Below are 13,568 nucleotides of genomic sequence, written 5' to 3'. Positions count from 1 at the left end.
GAGGAAAATCAATTCGGAAAGTCCATTATCAAATGGCAAAATCAAATAACAAAATGTATCAAAAACGAATGAACAAGAACTGTCATATTCCTGACTTGGTACAGACATTTTCAAATGTAGAAAATGGTGGATTTAACATTGCCTATGTGAAATTTTAAAATGGTTTGTATGTACATTGAACGACAAATATATGTGACGTATAAAATTTTCTGACGTCAGACACGCAAATCATTGAATGTGTTTGTAGATAGATGTTTTTGTGTCCTGTTAAATTGTTCCTTTTAAAGTTGTTACATGATGATGACTGCTGTACCCATATTTTGACTATTTTATTTATTGTGTCTGTTTAGCTAACGCATCATTGTAAATATAACGGAATGTGATGCGACTTTCATCAAAGTGAGAGGGTTAGTGCTATAAAACCAGGTATAATCCACCATTTTATACATTTGAAAATGCCTGTACCAAGTCAGAAATATGACAGTTCTTGTCCATTCGTTTTTGATGTGTTTTGTTATTTGATTATGCCATGTGATTATGGACTTTCCGAATTGATTTTCCATTAGGTTCAGTATTTTTGTGATTTTACTTTATAAATTACAAGATCTGTGTTTCTTGTTTTAAAATGTATTCTCTACCTTTGAGAAATTTAGTTTGATGATAAATTTAACCGCTTATAACTATTTGCCTCTTGGTTAATTGTATACATTATATTTTAAGCAACAGTGACTGGTCATTTCATTTAGTGTTCTGTTTTTTTTCTCTCGATTCTTTCTAATTTTCTTCTGTTTCGCACTTTACATGTACCCCTCTCTTCACTCCTTTTAGTTTTTATCATCTGGTGAAATCAACCTCACAAATATATCCTATAAAATATTCATATAATAAAATATACATCTAAAAAACTTGACTTGTCTTAAGCTTATTATGTCCTATTTCATAACGAGTTACGACCATCCTAAACATTTTTGTTGTTTTAGTTACGACCATCATGCTCGAATTACTGGATGACAATTTTACGAAAATTGGACTGTTTTTATGTTTGAAATTCTGGCGTCTGGCGTATAAAATTATAATCCTGGTACCTTTGATAACTATTTACACCACTGGATCGATGCCACTCCTGGTGGACGTTTCGTCACCGAGGATATCACCAGCCAGGTAGTCAACATTTCGGTGTTGACATGAATATCAATAATGTGGTCATTTTTATGAATTTCCTTTTAACAAAACTTTGAAATTTTCGTAAAACTAAGGATTTTCTAATCCCAGACATAGATTACCTTAGCCGTTTTTGGCACAACTTTTATGAATTTTGGATCCTCAATGGTCTTCAACTTTGTACATCTTTGGCTGTATAAATATTTTGATATGAGCGTCACTGATGAGTCTTATGTAGACGAAACGCGCGTCTGGCGTACAAAATTATAATCCTGGTACCTTTGATAACTATTTGTTGCAATATCAACGCACTGACGATTAGTATGTATGAGACAAGCGGTTTGGCTGAAATAAATCTTTTACTGCACAAAAATCGGAAAAGAAAATTTTATCCCTGGAGTTGTCTCCCATTTTCGGATGGTCGTAACTTTAAGTTACGACCATCCGCTTACCACCAGTGCACAAGCCATCTGTTAAAAGTCGAGTTAATTATCGATCTTTTCGATTTTTTGTTATCAAAACAGGATATATTGCAAATAAGCATATTTGATGAGTTTTTATATTTAAACATGCTAAATGAATATGACTTTTAAAACATTTGATAAATAGTGAGGAAATTTAGTAATCGGTTACAGGTTCATATTGCTAATAATATAAGTTTATTAGATCTTTGGAAAGGGAGGTGGGTAATTCAAGTAATTGATGCATGCAAAAAAAAACAATTTCATTGTTAGAAGTCACATTATTTACAATGATGATGTAGTTACTCAACAATTATAATCAATACTTCCAACAATGTCAAATAATATAACATTCAAAATTAGTAAAATTATAGAAATAAAAAAAAATGTTGTTCATGTTCTTTCCCCTTTCTGTTCTGCAACCACGCCTAATCGATATTTACACAATTGCACATCTTAATAGTATATTCAGAAATGAACCACTAGTAGTTTTTTTTTTTCTACTCATACAGAGGTCATTTACTAAATATTAAAGCTTGTTATCGTCCTTGATCTCATTCATCGTTGAATTTGCATTTGTATTGTTTCTGCTATCTCCTTTTTAGTCCTTGCATGCAAATTGCATAGTCGGATCTGAGTTCTGTGTCGACTGAAATGAAAGTGTTAACTGATAAAAATATGGTATCATATGAATTTAAATATTTGTTGTAAATACATCAATGAAACAGCACCCAAACAACAACAAAAACATAGAGGCATCTAGAATGCAACACATTTTTTTCCAACAAAGAATAACATAACCTATAAAAGAAATAATAAAATTTGATATCGAAATTCACAACCGACATGTAATTTAAGAATAATGATATGAAGACATTAAAATGAACTAAGACTTCTGTCATTTGGAACAAAAAAAATTATCGCTACTAAAATATATTCACTTCCACTTAAATATTTTCAAGAATAGAATTAAAAATGGAAACGGGAAATTTTTATACATCATAAAATGTATGAGAGGAAAATAATCCGTATCTTGCCAACAACTGTAGTACAACAGTGATATGATTGCCGATGAACAACTATTGTTGATATAGGATAAACATATGGCTTTTCAAAAAATTACACTGTTCTTTATGGGAGACTATTGTGAATTTCGTCTGAATCGTTTTGAGTCCTTAAATAGTCAAATAATTAGTGTACAGGGGGTCGCATATTCATTCCATTAAATTCACAAGGAAGCATTGTTTTTAATCTAAATCTGTCGCATGGGGACGAAATAGGCAACATTAAAGTTTGACTGTATGACTGATAACACTAAATGAAACAGACCTTAATCAGTTTGGCCAAATAATCTAAACTCAAACTTAACAAACACGTGTACTAAATTTTCTAAGGAGTCTGTATCGTTCATCTTGCATTTTGCAAAGAATTTATGCAATGCAACATTCTTTTTGTGTTGAAGGAAAACCGCAAGAATCAATATTATGATGATCATTTTTTCCAGGAGAAGTTGATGTCTAACTCTTTTTATAACTTTGAAAATGACAATTTCATGCAAGAGGCTTAAACAAGTCTGTTTTGCTCTACTGGAACTATCTGAATTTTCAAAAATGGCCACTCTCCAACATATAAAACTTGCATTTATTTCTCACTAAGATCTTTTTTGTATTGATCTTTTATTGCTAATAATTTTTTTTATTATTATTGTTTTAAGTTTCCCTGTAGCTGCTCAAGTTTTGCCAAATGTACAAAAATATTTAAGCCTTCGCCCGGCCGGATTGTTATCCATATTCGATTCTCGCATTCTAAGACTTACGAAAGACAAAAAAATGAAAAAAGAAAAAGAGTTTTATTGTCTTCAGAACATAATATTGATGAAAGAAAATTGTTTTTTTAAAAACATTTTCACTATCAACAAAGTTGTGCTTAAATATCTATTTTCATTGTCAAGAACGAACTGTGAAATATGCCTCCCAAAAATGACATTTCAGGGGCATAAAATAGATTTCCCTGAAATTTGAAGGAGATTAAACTTGATCTGCTGATCATTTCTACGCTTTTCAAATTGTCTTACTGCCGTTTACCCCTATTTTCCATTCTTATCAACAATTACCATGTTATTGATAAATCAAATCCCTGAATAAACAACCTGACATGGTCTTTTAACACAGATAAGCTGTAAATTGGCCAAAACAGCTTTGCACAGATGTATTATAGATAGACAGATACTAATAGATAATATGATCGAAAGACTTACCGGATCTTATATTTCATTTTCTATTGATATCACTTCATCGTCTGAGCAAGTCTTAGCCAATGTTTCATTTAGCTTATCTGTGTACAGGCTTGCTGGTTTGATGCGTTGGTCAAACCGTTGTAAAAGATGATCTATTATATTGCACAATTCATTAAAACGTTTATCATCAAGATTGAATGTCCTAGAGTGTTGTAGTTCATTCCTTGTAAGTCGTATGCGCTCAATATCATCTCCAGTAGCTGTGTCTGAAATCTTAATATCTTGCCAATTCCCTCCCCATGGTCCATGTCGTCGAGAAGACGAATAACTAGGAATGTGTTTATTAAGTTTCCTGTGCTCACTGTACAAGTATGTTATATCACAGTCACTCCTCGGAGGCAGATTTGTTCTATACTGTTTGAGTAGATCATATAAAACATCAGCAAGAATATTTAGCACAATCATTCCCATTTTTGTAAAATTCATCTCTTCCTTGGTAATCTGAAAGGATTTTCAAAGTATTCTAAAGTCAAGTAAAAAAGTAGATGTTGAACACATACCACAGAAAAGCCTTATATAGAAGACAGTCTCATTCCCTATTATGCTATTTGAATTTTCCTATTGTTTTACTAAAACAAGCTTAAGATTATTCCAAACATAATGTTCGTTTTGCAATGCATCTTTTTATAAACAATTAATAATTTTCATAAGTTTAACCAAGGAATAACTTCTTTTACAAACACAAGATGTATAACTTTCCAATACTTTTTAAGAAATAAAAGGTGCACTGTTAGGACAATTATACTTGTTAATTCTTAATATGAGACAAAAGATCCGAAAACAGTTGTTACAAACTTCTCAAGAGAAGATGACTATGTATGACCGATTGACAGATAAATTTCTTCGAATTGATAAATTGCCTCCAAGGCATTGCACCTTTTTGCTATACTAGACATTCCAAAAGATTTGACCAATACCAGTGACACTTTTGTGGAAGACCTCCCTCCTTTGATGTCTTTTAAGATATGAAAAATTCAGTTAATGATGTCAATGCTGTCTAATGCTAAATAAACGTACAGGTTGTCTTCTGTGACTTTCTCCTGAGATAATTAGAAGCAAATGTTCCTATGCTTAATTCAAATAATTTACTTACACAAAGTGCGTTATTTTGTAGATCTGACCATTCATCAGTAAAGTTGTGGGTTGTTTTACATTTCCCACAATAATATGCTGTAATTTGTTCTTCACTAAAATCAAACAATCCTCTATCAGACTCTGGTTTGTTAACGCCACATTCCCACTTTTTCTCAAAATTTACATTTGACATATGGAATCTTGTAACTATAATCTTGTTTATTTCCTCAGTCACAAAAGCAGCAATGTATTTGTACATGCCTCTCTTAATTTCTTTTTTAAATTCCAAAATCTGAATCTGAATAATATTTGGACATGTCATTAAAAGTAGTTTTCTTAACTTTGTCGTCTTCTGCAATTCAAAGACAACAGTACCTCTGAAAAGAGCACTTTGACTTTTCTCCTGTCCAGGTGCATCCACTTCCGCTACTTTATACTTCCTACTTAGTGAAGCAATCAAATGATTAATAAGATGTGGTGGTAAAAACCTAAACTTAAAACATAACCAGGTTGATTTCTGGCAGGTTTCAATGTTCACATTAAACATTTCATATATGTCATATTCTGGTTTAGTTTTGACCAAGCAAGGTACATAATAGCAAGGTTTGTCATCAGCGCTGTCTCTGGTTGCAGGAATGATAATATCAAATTTCTCCATAATATTTAGGATATCATCTTTATGTTTATAATGTTTAGACAAAATGTTTCTTTCATCTTTAAATATGTATTCTACAACCTCAGTATGTAGAATTCCTCTAAAATTTAGATCCAGTAATTTTTCCTTCATTCTATGTCTGCCTACATCTAATTGAAATTTTTCTGCTGTTATTATACATTTAAATGCATTAGACAACCACTGTGTATCTAAAATGATACAATCGGGAAGATCCCCAAAATAAACTAAAGCTCTGATTTCATGGTGAAATTTTAAAAACAAAATCAGTTCTTCATCATTCATTGCTGTAGGTGTTTCAATAGTGATTTTCTTAAGTTCATGAAAGGTCATAATTGGAATTGGTAACTCCATCTTCTTCTTTTGGAGAATTTTTTCAAGCTGAATAAATTTTAGTGGGTAGTCTTTATTCCATGATCTCATTTCTCTGGCTATGTTTAATATGTCCTGTTTAATTTTCTGGAATTCATTATCATCATCTTTTGTATTTGAAACTAAGTATTCAGACCGTATATGTCTACAGGTATCAGCCGAGACATCTTTCACAAAGCTTTCAATCCGCTTCTTGCATTTAACCTCAATCTACAATAAATTAGTCTATAAAAGAGAGGCGACCGATACCAGAGAGACAGTTAAACGCATAAGTTGAAAATAAACTGACAACGCCACGACTAAAATAGAAAAAAGACAAACGGATCATAATCACGGTATGATATGGTCAACTACACATGAGAGCAATAAATCATTTCATATGTATATATATGGGTTTTTTGTGAAATGGTCTAAAAAAAGCAGGTGTTTCGTCGATGTTTTTATTATGCATATTTTCAACTGATCTACTTCACCTACTTGCAGTAATGTATGGTCATCTTATATAAAAACGCTCAAACAACTCTTATATATCATGTACATAGGTGGCGTTTTTATTAGTATTTTTTGATATTGAAAATTAACCTGGATATTTAATATTAAAAAAATCAACCTGAATATTTAATATCAAATATTCCTGTTTTAATATTAGAAAATAAGATCATTTATTAGTATTAAAAAATTATTTTTTAATACTAAAAAATGATTTATTAAGGATGTTTGCTGCTCAGTTTGAAAATAAATAACTTTCCATAAAACTAGTATATATTGATAGGGGATCAATTGAGGATTAAAAAAAATAAAAAAAAATATAGGGGTCAATGTGCTTGTTTTCGAGATATTAGCCATTGGAATTTTGGCGGGAAAATGTTTTCTCTTGATTTTTCATAACTTTATCATTGACCACTTAGAGTTCTCAAAAACTACTTAAAAATAAATAAAACTTTTACAAATGGCTTATAATTGAACATGTAAAAGATTTTTAAAGAAGAAAATTAGGGTTCATGGGCAAATTTTTTTAAGACATTCAAATGGATAAAACCAGAGGATTTCGAAAATCTGACAAAAAATCCAAAACATGACAAGCAAACATCCTTAATATTAAAAAATGATTTATTAATATTAAAAAATGAATTATTAATATTAAAAAAATGATTTTATATTGAATTCATGGTACAGCTACCATGGCAACCTATAACTTGTTCATTTCTGCATTCTCAAATCTGTGTTCCGTGATTACAATTTATGTTTGCCTTCGCTAGAAATGTCTTACTTTATATTGAACAAAATAGAAAATTGAGAGTGGAAATAGGGAATATGTCAAAGAGACTACAACTCGACCAAAAAGCAGATAACAGCCGAAGGCCACCAATGGGTCTTCAACGCACTAGCAGTTACTTGTATGCCAGATCCAGATATATATTAAACTGTTTGAAAGATTATGTCTTCATCATATGAAAATCAAGCAATCTCCCTCCCGTTATACATATTCATAGATAAAACTTACAAACCTTTTTTCCTTTCGAATGCCTGACTTTGTCTTTATGTGAACCAATAATAACCACTGGTGGATCTAGCAAATCTTCTTTCTTGCTCTCATGCATTTCACAAGCATTATTTTCACGTGTATTGTGCTGATCTTCAAGCCTACAGTAGCAATGTATAGAGTTCATCCACAGCTGAAACATTTCTACAAAATAATGCATTCATATCAGCATATATACTTTTAATTTATTAATATATCTTAAATCAAATCAGTATTGATAGCAGAATCTATTTCAATTGTTTCTAAAGCAGGTTAACACTTTCAACTGTGAGCTATTGCTCCCTTATAATATTCTGCTCTACGTTACATTATATTCTATTGATAAATTACAATTATGTATACAATTTGAAAACGCAATGTATGTAAAAAGGCATCACACATTTTAACATGCTCATTTAGTTTAGTTTAAACACATTTATTTAAAGTGAATTGGGAAACAAGTTTTGCAACTTATAGTAATCCCTTTCTACTTTGCGAGTGCTGCCTTCTCTTTTTCGAAATCTACAAGGGTGTCTTTACCGTGCAAGTGATATCGCTCTCTCTTAACATTGGTCAGCCATTTATCGTTATCTTCCGGAACGGGAATCGAACCAGGAACCTTTGTGTTAGTAGTCCGATGCACTAACCACTAAACCACGGCTCTCTGTACGTGCTAATTTAAATGTTGACACTAAGTTTCCTGGTGCTCTAGATTTTTACTTTCATACATGGTCATTATGCGTAAGATTACTTTAAAGTTTACTAGAAATGAATGTGGGAATGGCTCATACAGAATGGTATGTTCACCTGAAGCCTGATAATGAGGATCATTGATTGTTTAATTGCATTTAATAGAAATTCGGGGTCTCTAGTACAGAAATTTTGTAATAAAACATAGATTACTCATTTGGTTTTTTTTATTATGTGCTAGCATTAATTGTTTAGAAAAGGTTTACAACACACAAGGTTGACATGAATAACAATAACGTGGTCATTTTTATATATTTCCTGATAAACAAAACTTTGAATTTTTCGAAAAAATAAGAATTTTCTTATCCCAGGCATAGATTACCTTAGCCGTATTCGGCACCACTTTTTGGAATTTTTGGTCCTCAATGCTCTTCAACTTTGTCCTTGTTTTGCTTTATAAATATTTCGATATGAGCGTCACTGATGAGTCTTATGTAGATGAAACGCGCGTCTGGCGTACCAAATTATAATCCTGGTACTTTTGATAACTAGTAAACAACCTTTAAATTCCACTAAAGTCGACCATAGTCTAGAAGGTGTACTAGAATTGGTCCATTTTTGTATTGGTTTTGACTAATATCTAAATGTTTAAAATTGTTTTAACGAAATCATTGCTAGCAATGCATTCCATTAATATATCAATCACCGAATTGCCAAATATGAGAGTACAGGGGGACAGGCTGTGGAATTTCTATAAAATTTCCATTTGTTATGCATTGAATCGACACAAGGGTACATAATCCTTAACAGAATTTTATGTATCTCAAAATTTTCATTTAGGTAATAAAATCAAATATCATATTAATACTTACCATGTGCATTTTTGCTATCAGCCTCGTCGAGTTTAGTTACAACAAGATAAATTGAATCTGGAGAGAGAAATGTTTGATGTGTGTAGTAAAATTCCTCATCACCAGCAAAATCCCAAACTAATAATGTGGCATACTCCTCGTTGCCATGCAAATCAACTTTCGACTTAACCATGGCGTTGATGTCTTCACATGCTATGTCAAATGATAGGTTTGGTTGCTGTTCATGAGATGTAGTGTCTTCTTGAAGTTGAATTTTAGCTTCAGTGTCCTCTGGACAACTTATAGCATTTGTGATATCCTTTATTGTCCTGTGGTCTGGTCCTTCTTCTGAATCTTCAAAGATGGCTTTGTGCTCACTAATGAGTTGTTGTTCGAAAGGTTTTAACAATCTTGTATAGAGTTCAGTTTCTTCATAATTGCCTTTCGTAAGAAAAAAAGTTGTTATTTGTGTTTTCTGTGCTGATAATGAATTTAAGAAGAAGTGACATTAATTAGAAATAAATTGTGTATTAATGTAAAAACAGAGTTGATCAGCTACTTCCGGTTAAAAATAGTTTTCTATAATAAAATACTTTAGGTGTAAACTGAAAGCTGACTTTCTACGGGTTCATAAACGTTATGATTTCCATGTTTTTCCCTTTAAATATTATAACTATAAGTGCAGAATGGCTACATCTGATTTACAAACTCTCACTTTCGGTTTACCTTGAAAAGGTCATATGTTGTCCATCTTATGCGAAAGAATTGATAGCTCTATCACGTAGCAGTATGATGTTATAGCAAAGGTCATAACTGGAATGTTAATTGACCTTTGAAATTGATCTTAATTTCAAGTCAAAGTTATAGGTAGGAAATAAAAATACCCAAGATCTATGACATGTATGATAAGGAAGTAATTTACCAAACAGCTTATTCGATAGAAGACTATTTTACAAATTCACCAGAGCACTTTGATACATATCTATCACGACCTTCCCCTTTGTTTTAGACCTCAATTTTCTTCTTATTCTCCAAGGATCTCATTTTAAAAGTCTCAAGGTCTCTATACTTTACATTTTATAGGTCATACATGTATGTTACCAAAATCACTTTTTAAAGGCTTCATTGCTTTATCATTCAAACATAAAGCAAAATCAATAAGCCTTAATTTTAAACATGTAATAGCAATAATTTTTATAAGATGTAACTGAATGGCTTTGTAATAAATTCGACATACATTTTACTATAAAACCATAAAAACTTCAATGTGGTCAAAATGTCCCCTCCAAATATTGCAATAGACTGTCTTTTGATAAAAACTTAAACTGACACAAGCTTTGTTCATTTGAATCAGTTTCAAACCTAAATAAAATACTGAAACAGTTTAAGATATATGTACCTTCTAATTTATTCCAAATGCAATCACCAGCTTTTGTTTTGCACTTCATCGCATGAATTTCTATTCCGTTTGTGCTTGTAACACCCACTTTATGTCCTCCCAATTTTCTTTTAAAAAATGAAGTTAGTCCTGTATCTCGCTTTCCATCGTTAAATAATCTTTTAATGAAAGATGTTTTTCCAACACCTTTCTTCCCAACTATGACTAAACGTACATCTCTCTTTTTCTCAAAGCCGGACTCAAGTAATTTGAGATACACAGGAACAGATCTTTTATCAGTCATTAGTTTTATTTCAGTTGGAACTATATTATCTAAAATGATATTGACCTTTAAAACACAATGGTATACAAACTGAAATGTCTCAGCTGCTTATTTGTGTAATCGATATTAATGAATACTGACGTGGTAAAGATCAAATTAGCCCTGCTAGACGACTTCAGTATGTACATTAAAGAAATTTGTCCTGACTTTAAATAAAGCTAATACTATAAATGAACACTGTCCTTACCTATATCGTGATATCTATATCTTTAACTGGACGCTTAATACCAAGATTTATGATGAAAGAGATGTTGTCTATACCTATCAAGTTTCAGATAAAGACGTTCCCTTGTCACCATTATAAGGTGTTTATATATCACAACTTGTTGGATTCGATAGTGTATGTATCAACTTATTTGATTTTAACGAAAGAAATCTGTGTAGTTTTGAAAAACTATAACACCAAGGTGAAAAAAATTATTAAGTTTTATTATCAGTAAAAGGACATAATTTGTAAATTTAAATCGGCATTACCTTCTAGTAATATTCTATAAAAAGCACAAACATGTCGACAGTCTGTTCAAAAGGTAAACAATCTTTTGAACAGATGTACTCAGTAAGGATATAGTTACAATACTATTGTCAGGTCATTAAAGATGGCATATTTTGGCATTAATATTGTTTCACCCATATGGTCTTTGCATCGGAAATTAACACATTTATTCGTTAACCATTTCTTGGCATTATACGGTTTATGTTCTTCTCAGATATTCATACGATAGATAATACTCTTAAATGACGAAGGCATGTCAGTAACTGCTAGACTCGAACTTTTTTAACTAAGTTTTACTGTGCATATTGCTGTGTGTTTGTTTACTCTTCATTGGCTAGATGTATAGGGCAGCAGGGTTAAGATTTCACAAAACATGTTTATCCCCGCGGCATTTTGCACCTGTCTCAAGTCAAGAGCCTCTGACCTTTGGTAGTCTTGTATTTTATTTAAATTTGAGTTCATTTATAAAATACTTGCACTTCATGCGGTGAAAAACTGTTGTAGTACTTTATTGAGGCCAATAAATGCAAATGGGGCATAATTCCTACGGGAAAAATTGTATCATAATTTTCTGTCTACATTGTATGTCCTTAGTATCAACAAAGTTTCATGAAACTCTGTGTGGTTTCAGAGAAGTTGCGATGACAAGAACAGAAATGACGGACTGACAGACGGACGGTTAAGAATATAATACCAGACGCAAAAATTGCGTGGGGTATAATTAACAATTTTTATTTTAACAGGTCAGGACATTGCATTTGTATCAAATGTCAAGATACTGATATCATTGTTATCACGTTTATGTCAATCATGTTTATATGAAACTCAACACATTCTTGAGGTTGCCTTTTATTACTAAGAATTGTGATGGACAAAACTGATGCATCAGGATACACACCCTTCATGGTCATTTAAAATTGTTGAAAGACTAATTTGGTAAGTTTAAGGTATTAAATCAGAACCATGATTTCATAATTCACAAATCCCCTAAACAATATAAATAACACGTGTTAAAGCACGATATGTGAAATATTGCCTTAAATCTAAAGACAAATTAAAACTCTTCGGTGATTTAACTCTTATGTCCTTGCGATACAGATGCCTCCGCTTGTCAATATGCAAGAGTCAGTTTACTTAAACAAATTATTGATGTTTTGTTTTCTTTGAACTGTGACATTTTTCTGTAAGTTGTCAGAAAAGATTGTTAAGTGGTTCAGTGGTTTTAATTCTACTACTGCTTAATAATCAAAGCGCTGTCAGCACTGTAGGCAGTTAACCAAAAACCAAGGCAAACATAATTATGAAAACTGTGGCAATGTTGCTTCAATTTTATTTTTTTTTAAGATTTAAAAGAACAAACATTAAACATGCATATATAATTGTACATTTATGTTCATTTAATGAATTAATCATTAAGGCAAATAATTCATATTTTATCAAGGTTTTCAATAGCAACTTATATATCAAGTATATTTTTTTCGTGTTCATGAGTCTTGAGTCAGCATTGGTACAAATTCGCAATGATTGCAGTTCTTCTAGTTGATCGTAATTGTTTGTATTAGTTGACTGTTAGTAGTTCAAGTTGACTTTAGTACGAGCTTGTAAAAGTATGAATGGACCTGCTTCCCTGGAAAGAAAACTGAGTTTGTGTTCTACAGTACAAAGGTATGAGACACAAATCAGACAAATGTTTACTACTACAGGGATCAATGGTGAGGTCTGACTGACCTGTCCATAGTTAATGTAAATGACTCCCACCTTCACCACACGTCCATGATGTCTAAGTTTGAAATAAAATGACAGGTGATAGGTCTAGCAAAGTGATATGCATATGTGACGCCTATGAGATTGACCTTGTATGTCATTCAATATTTTTGAAATGACAAACAGGAATGAATATGGTTTAGGAGTTGGTATCTCATCTTCTATAAGTTCTCAAAACACACACAAGAGGGTGTGGGGTGACCCTAGGGACTACCCCTATTTTTCATTTGATTTTTCATATTGTCCCATACATGAATATATATGGTTTAGGGGTGGGGATCGCGACCGTTATCAAGTTTTCAAACAGGAGGGGTGGAGGACTTCCCCCTATATTTCATTTGATTTGTTATATTGTCCAATGCATGAATATATATGGTTGAGGGGTGGGGATCTCATCTGTTTCCAAGTTATCAAACAGGATTGGGTAGGGTGACCCTTCGGACTCCCCCTATATTTCATTTGATTAGTCCTTTTGTCCCATACATGAAAA

At 32.0% G+C, this 13,568-nt stretch overlaps 1 protein-coding gene across 3 annotated transcripts in view; it reads right to left on the bottom strand.

Annotated features, from left to right (window-relative positions):
* Positions 1-1,698: 1,698 nt before the first annotated feature.
* The window catches only part of LOC143054140 (uncharacterized), a 53,327-nt gene continuing 41,457 nt past the window's right edge, over positions 1,699-13,568 (bottom strand). For all 3 annotated transcript variants that reach the window (XM_076227051.1, XM_076227052.1, XM_076227053.1), the window contains 6 exons: positions 10,500-10,811; positions 9,122-9,541; positions 7,546-7,724; positions 5,012-6,247; positions 3,880-4,359; positions 1,699-2,271 (listed from right to left, as the gene is read on the bottom strand). In XM_076227051.1, the coding sequence (XP_076083166.1) occupies positions 3,886-4,359; positions 5,012-6,247; positions 7,546-7,724; positions 9,122-9,541; positions 10,500-10,811 (2,621 nt within the window). In that variant the 3' untranslated portion in view covers positions 1,699-2,271; positions 3,880-3,885. The remainder of the gene's footprint in view (positions 2,272-3,879; positions 4,360-5,011; positions 6,248-7,545; positions 7,725-9,121; positions 9,542-10,499; positions 10,812-13,568) is intronic.

The sequence above is a fragment of the Mytilus galloprovincialis genome, chromosome 12 (genome assembly GCF_965363235.1).
Source record: "Mytilus galloprovincialis chromosome 12, xbMytGall1.hap1.1, whole genome shotgun sequence".
Classification (NCBI taxonomy): Eukaryota; Metazoa; Mollusca; class Bivalvia; order Mytilida; family Mytilidae; genus Mytilus; species Mytilus galloprovincialis.
Note: the sequence above shows the minus strand (reverse complement) of the source record. Positions and strands in the feature narration are given on the sequence as shown.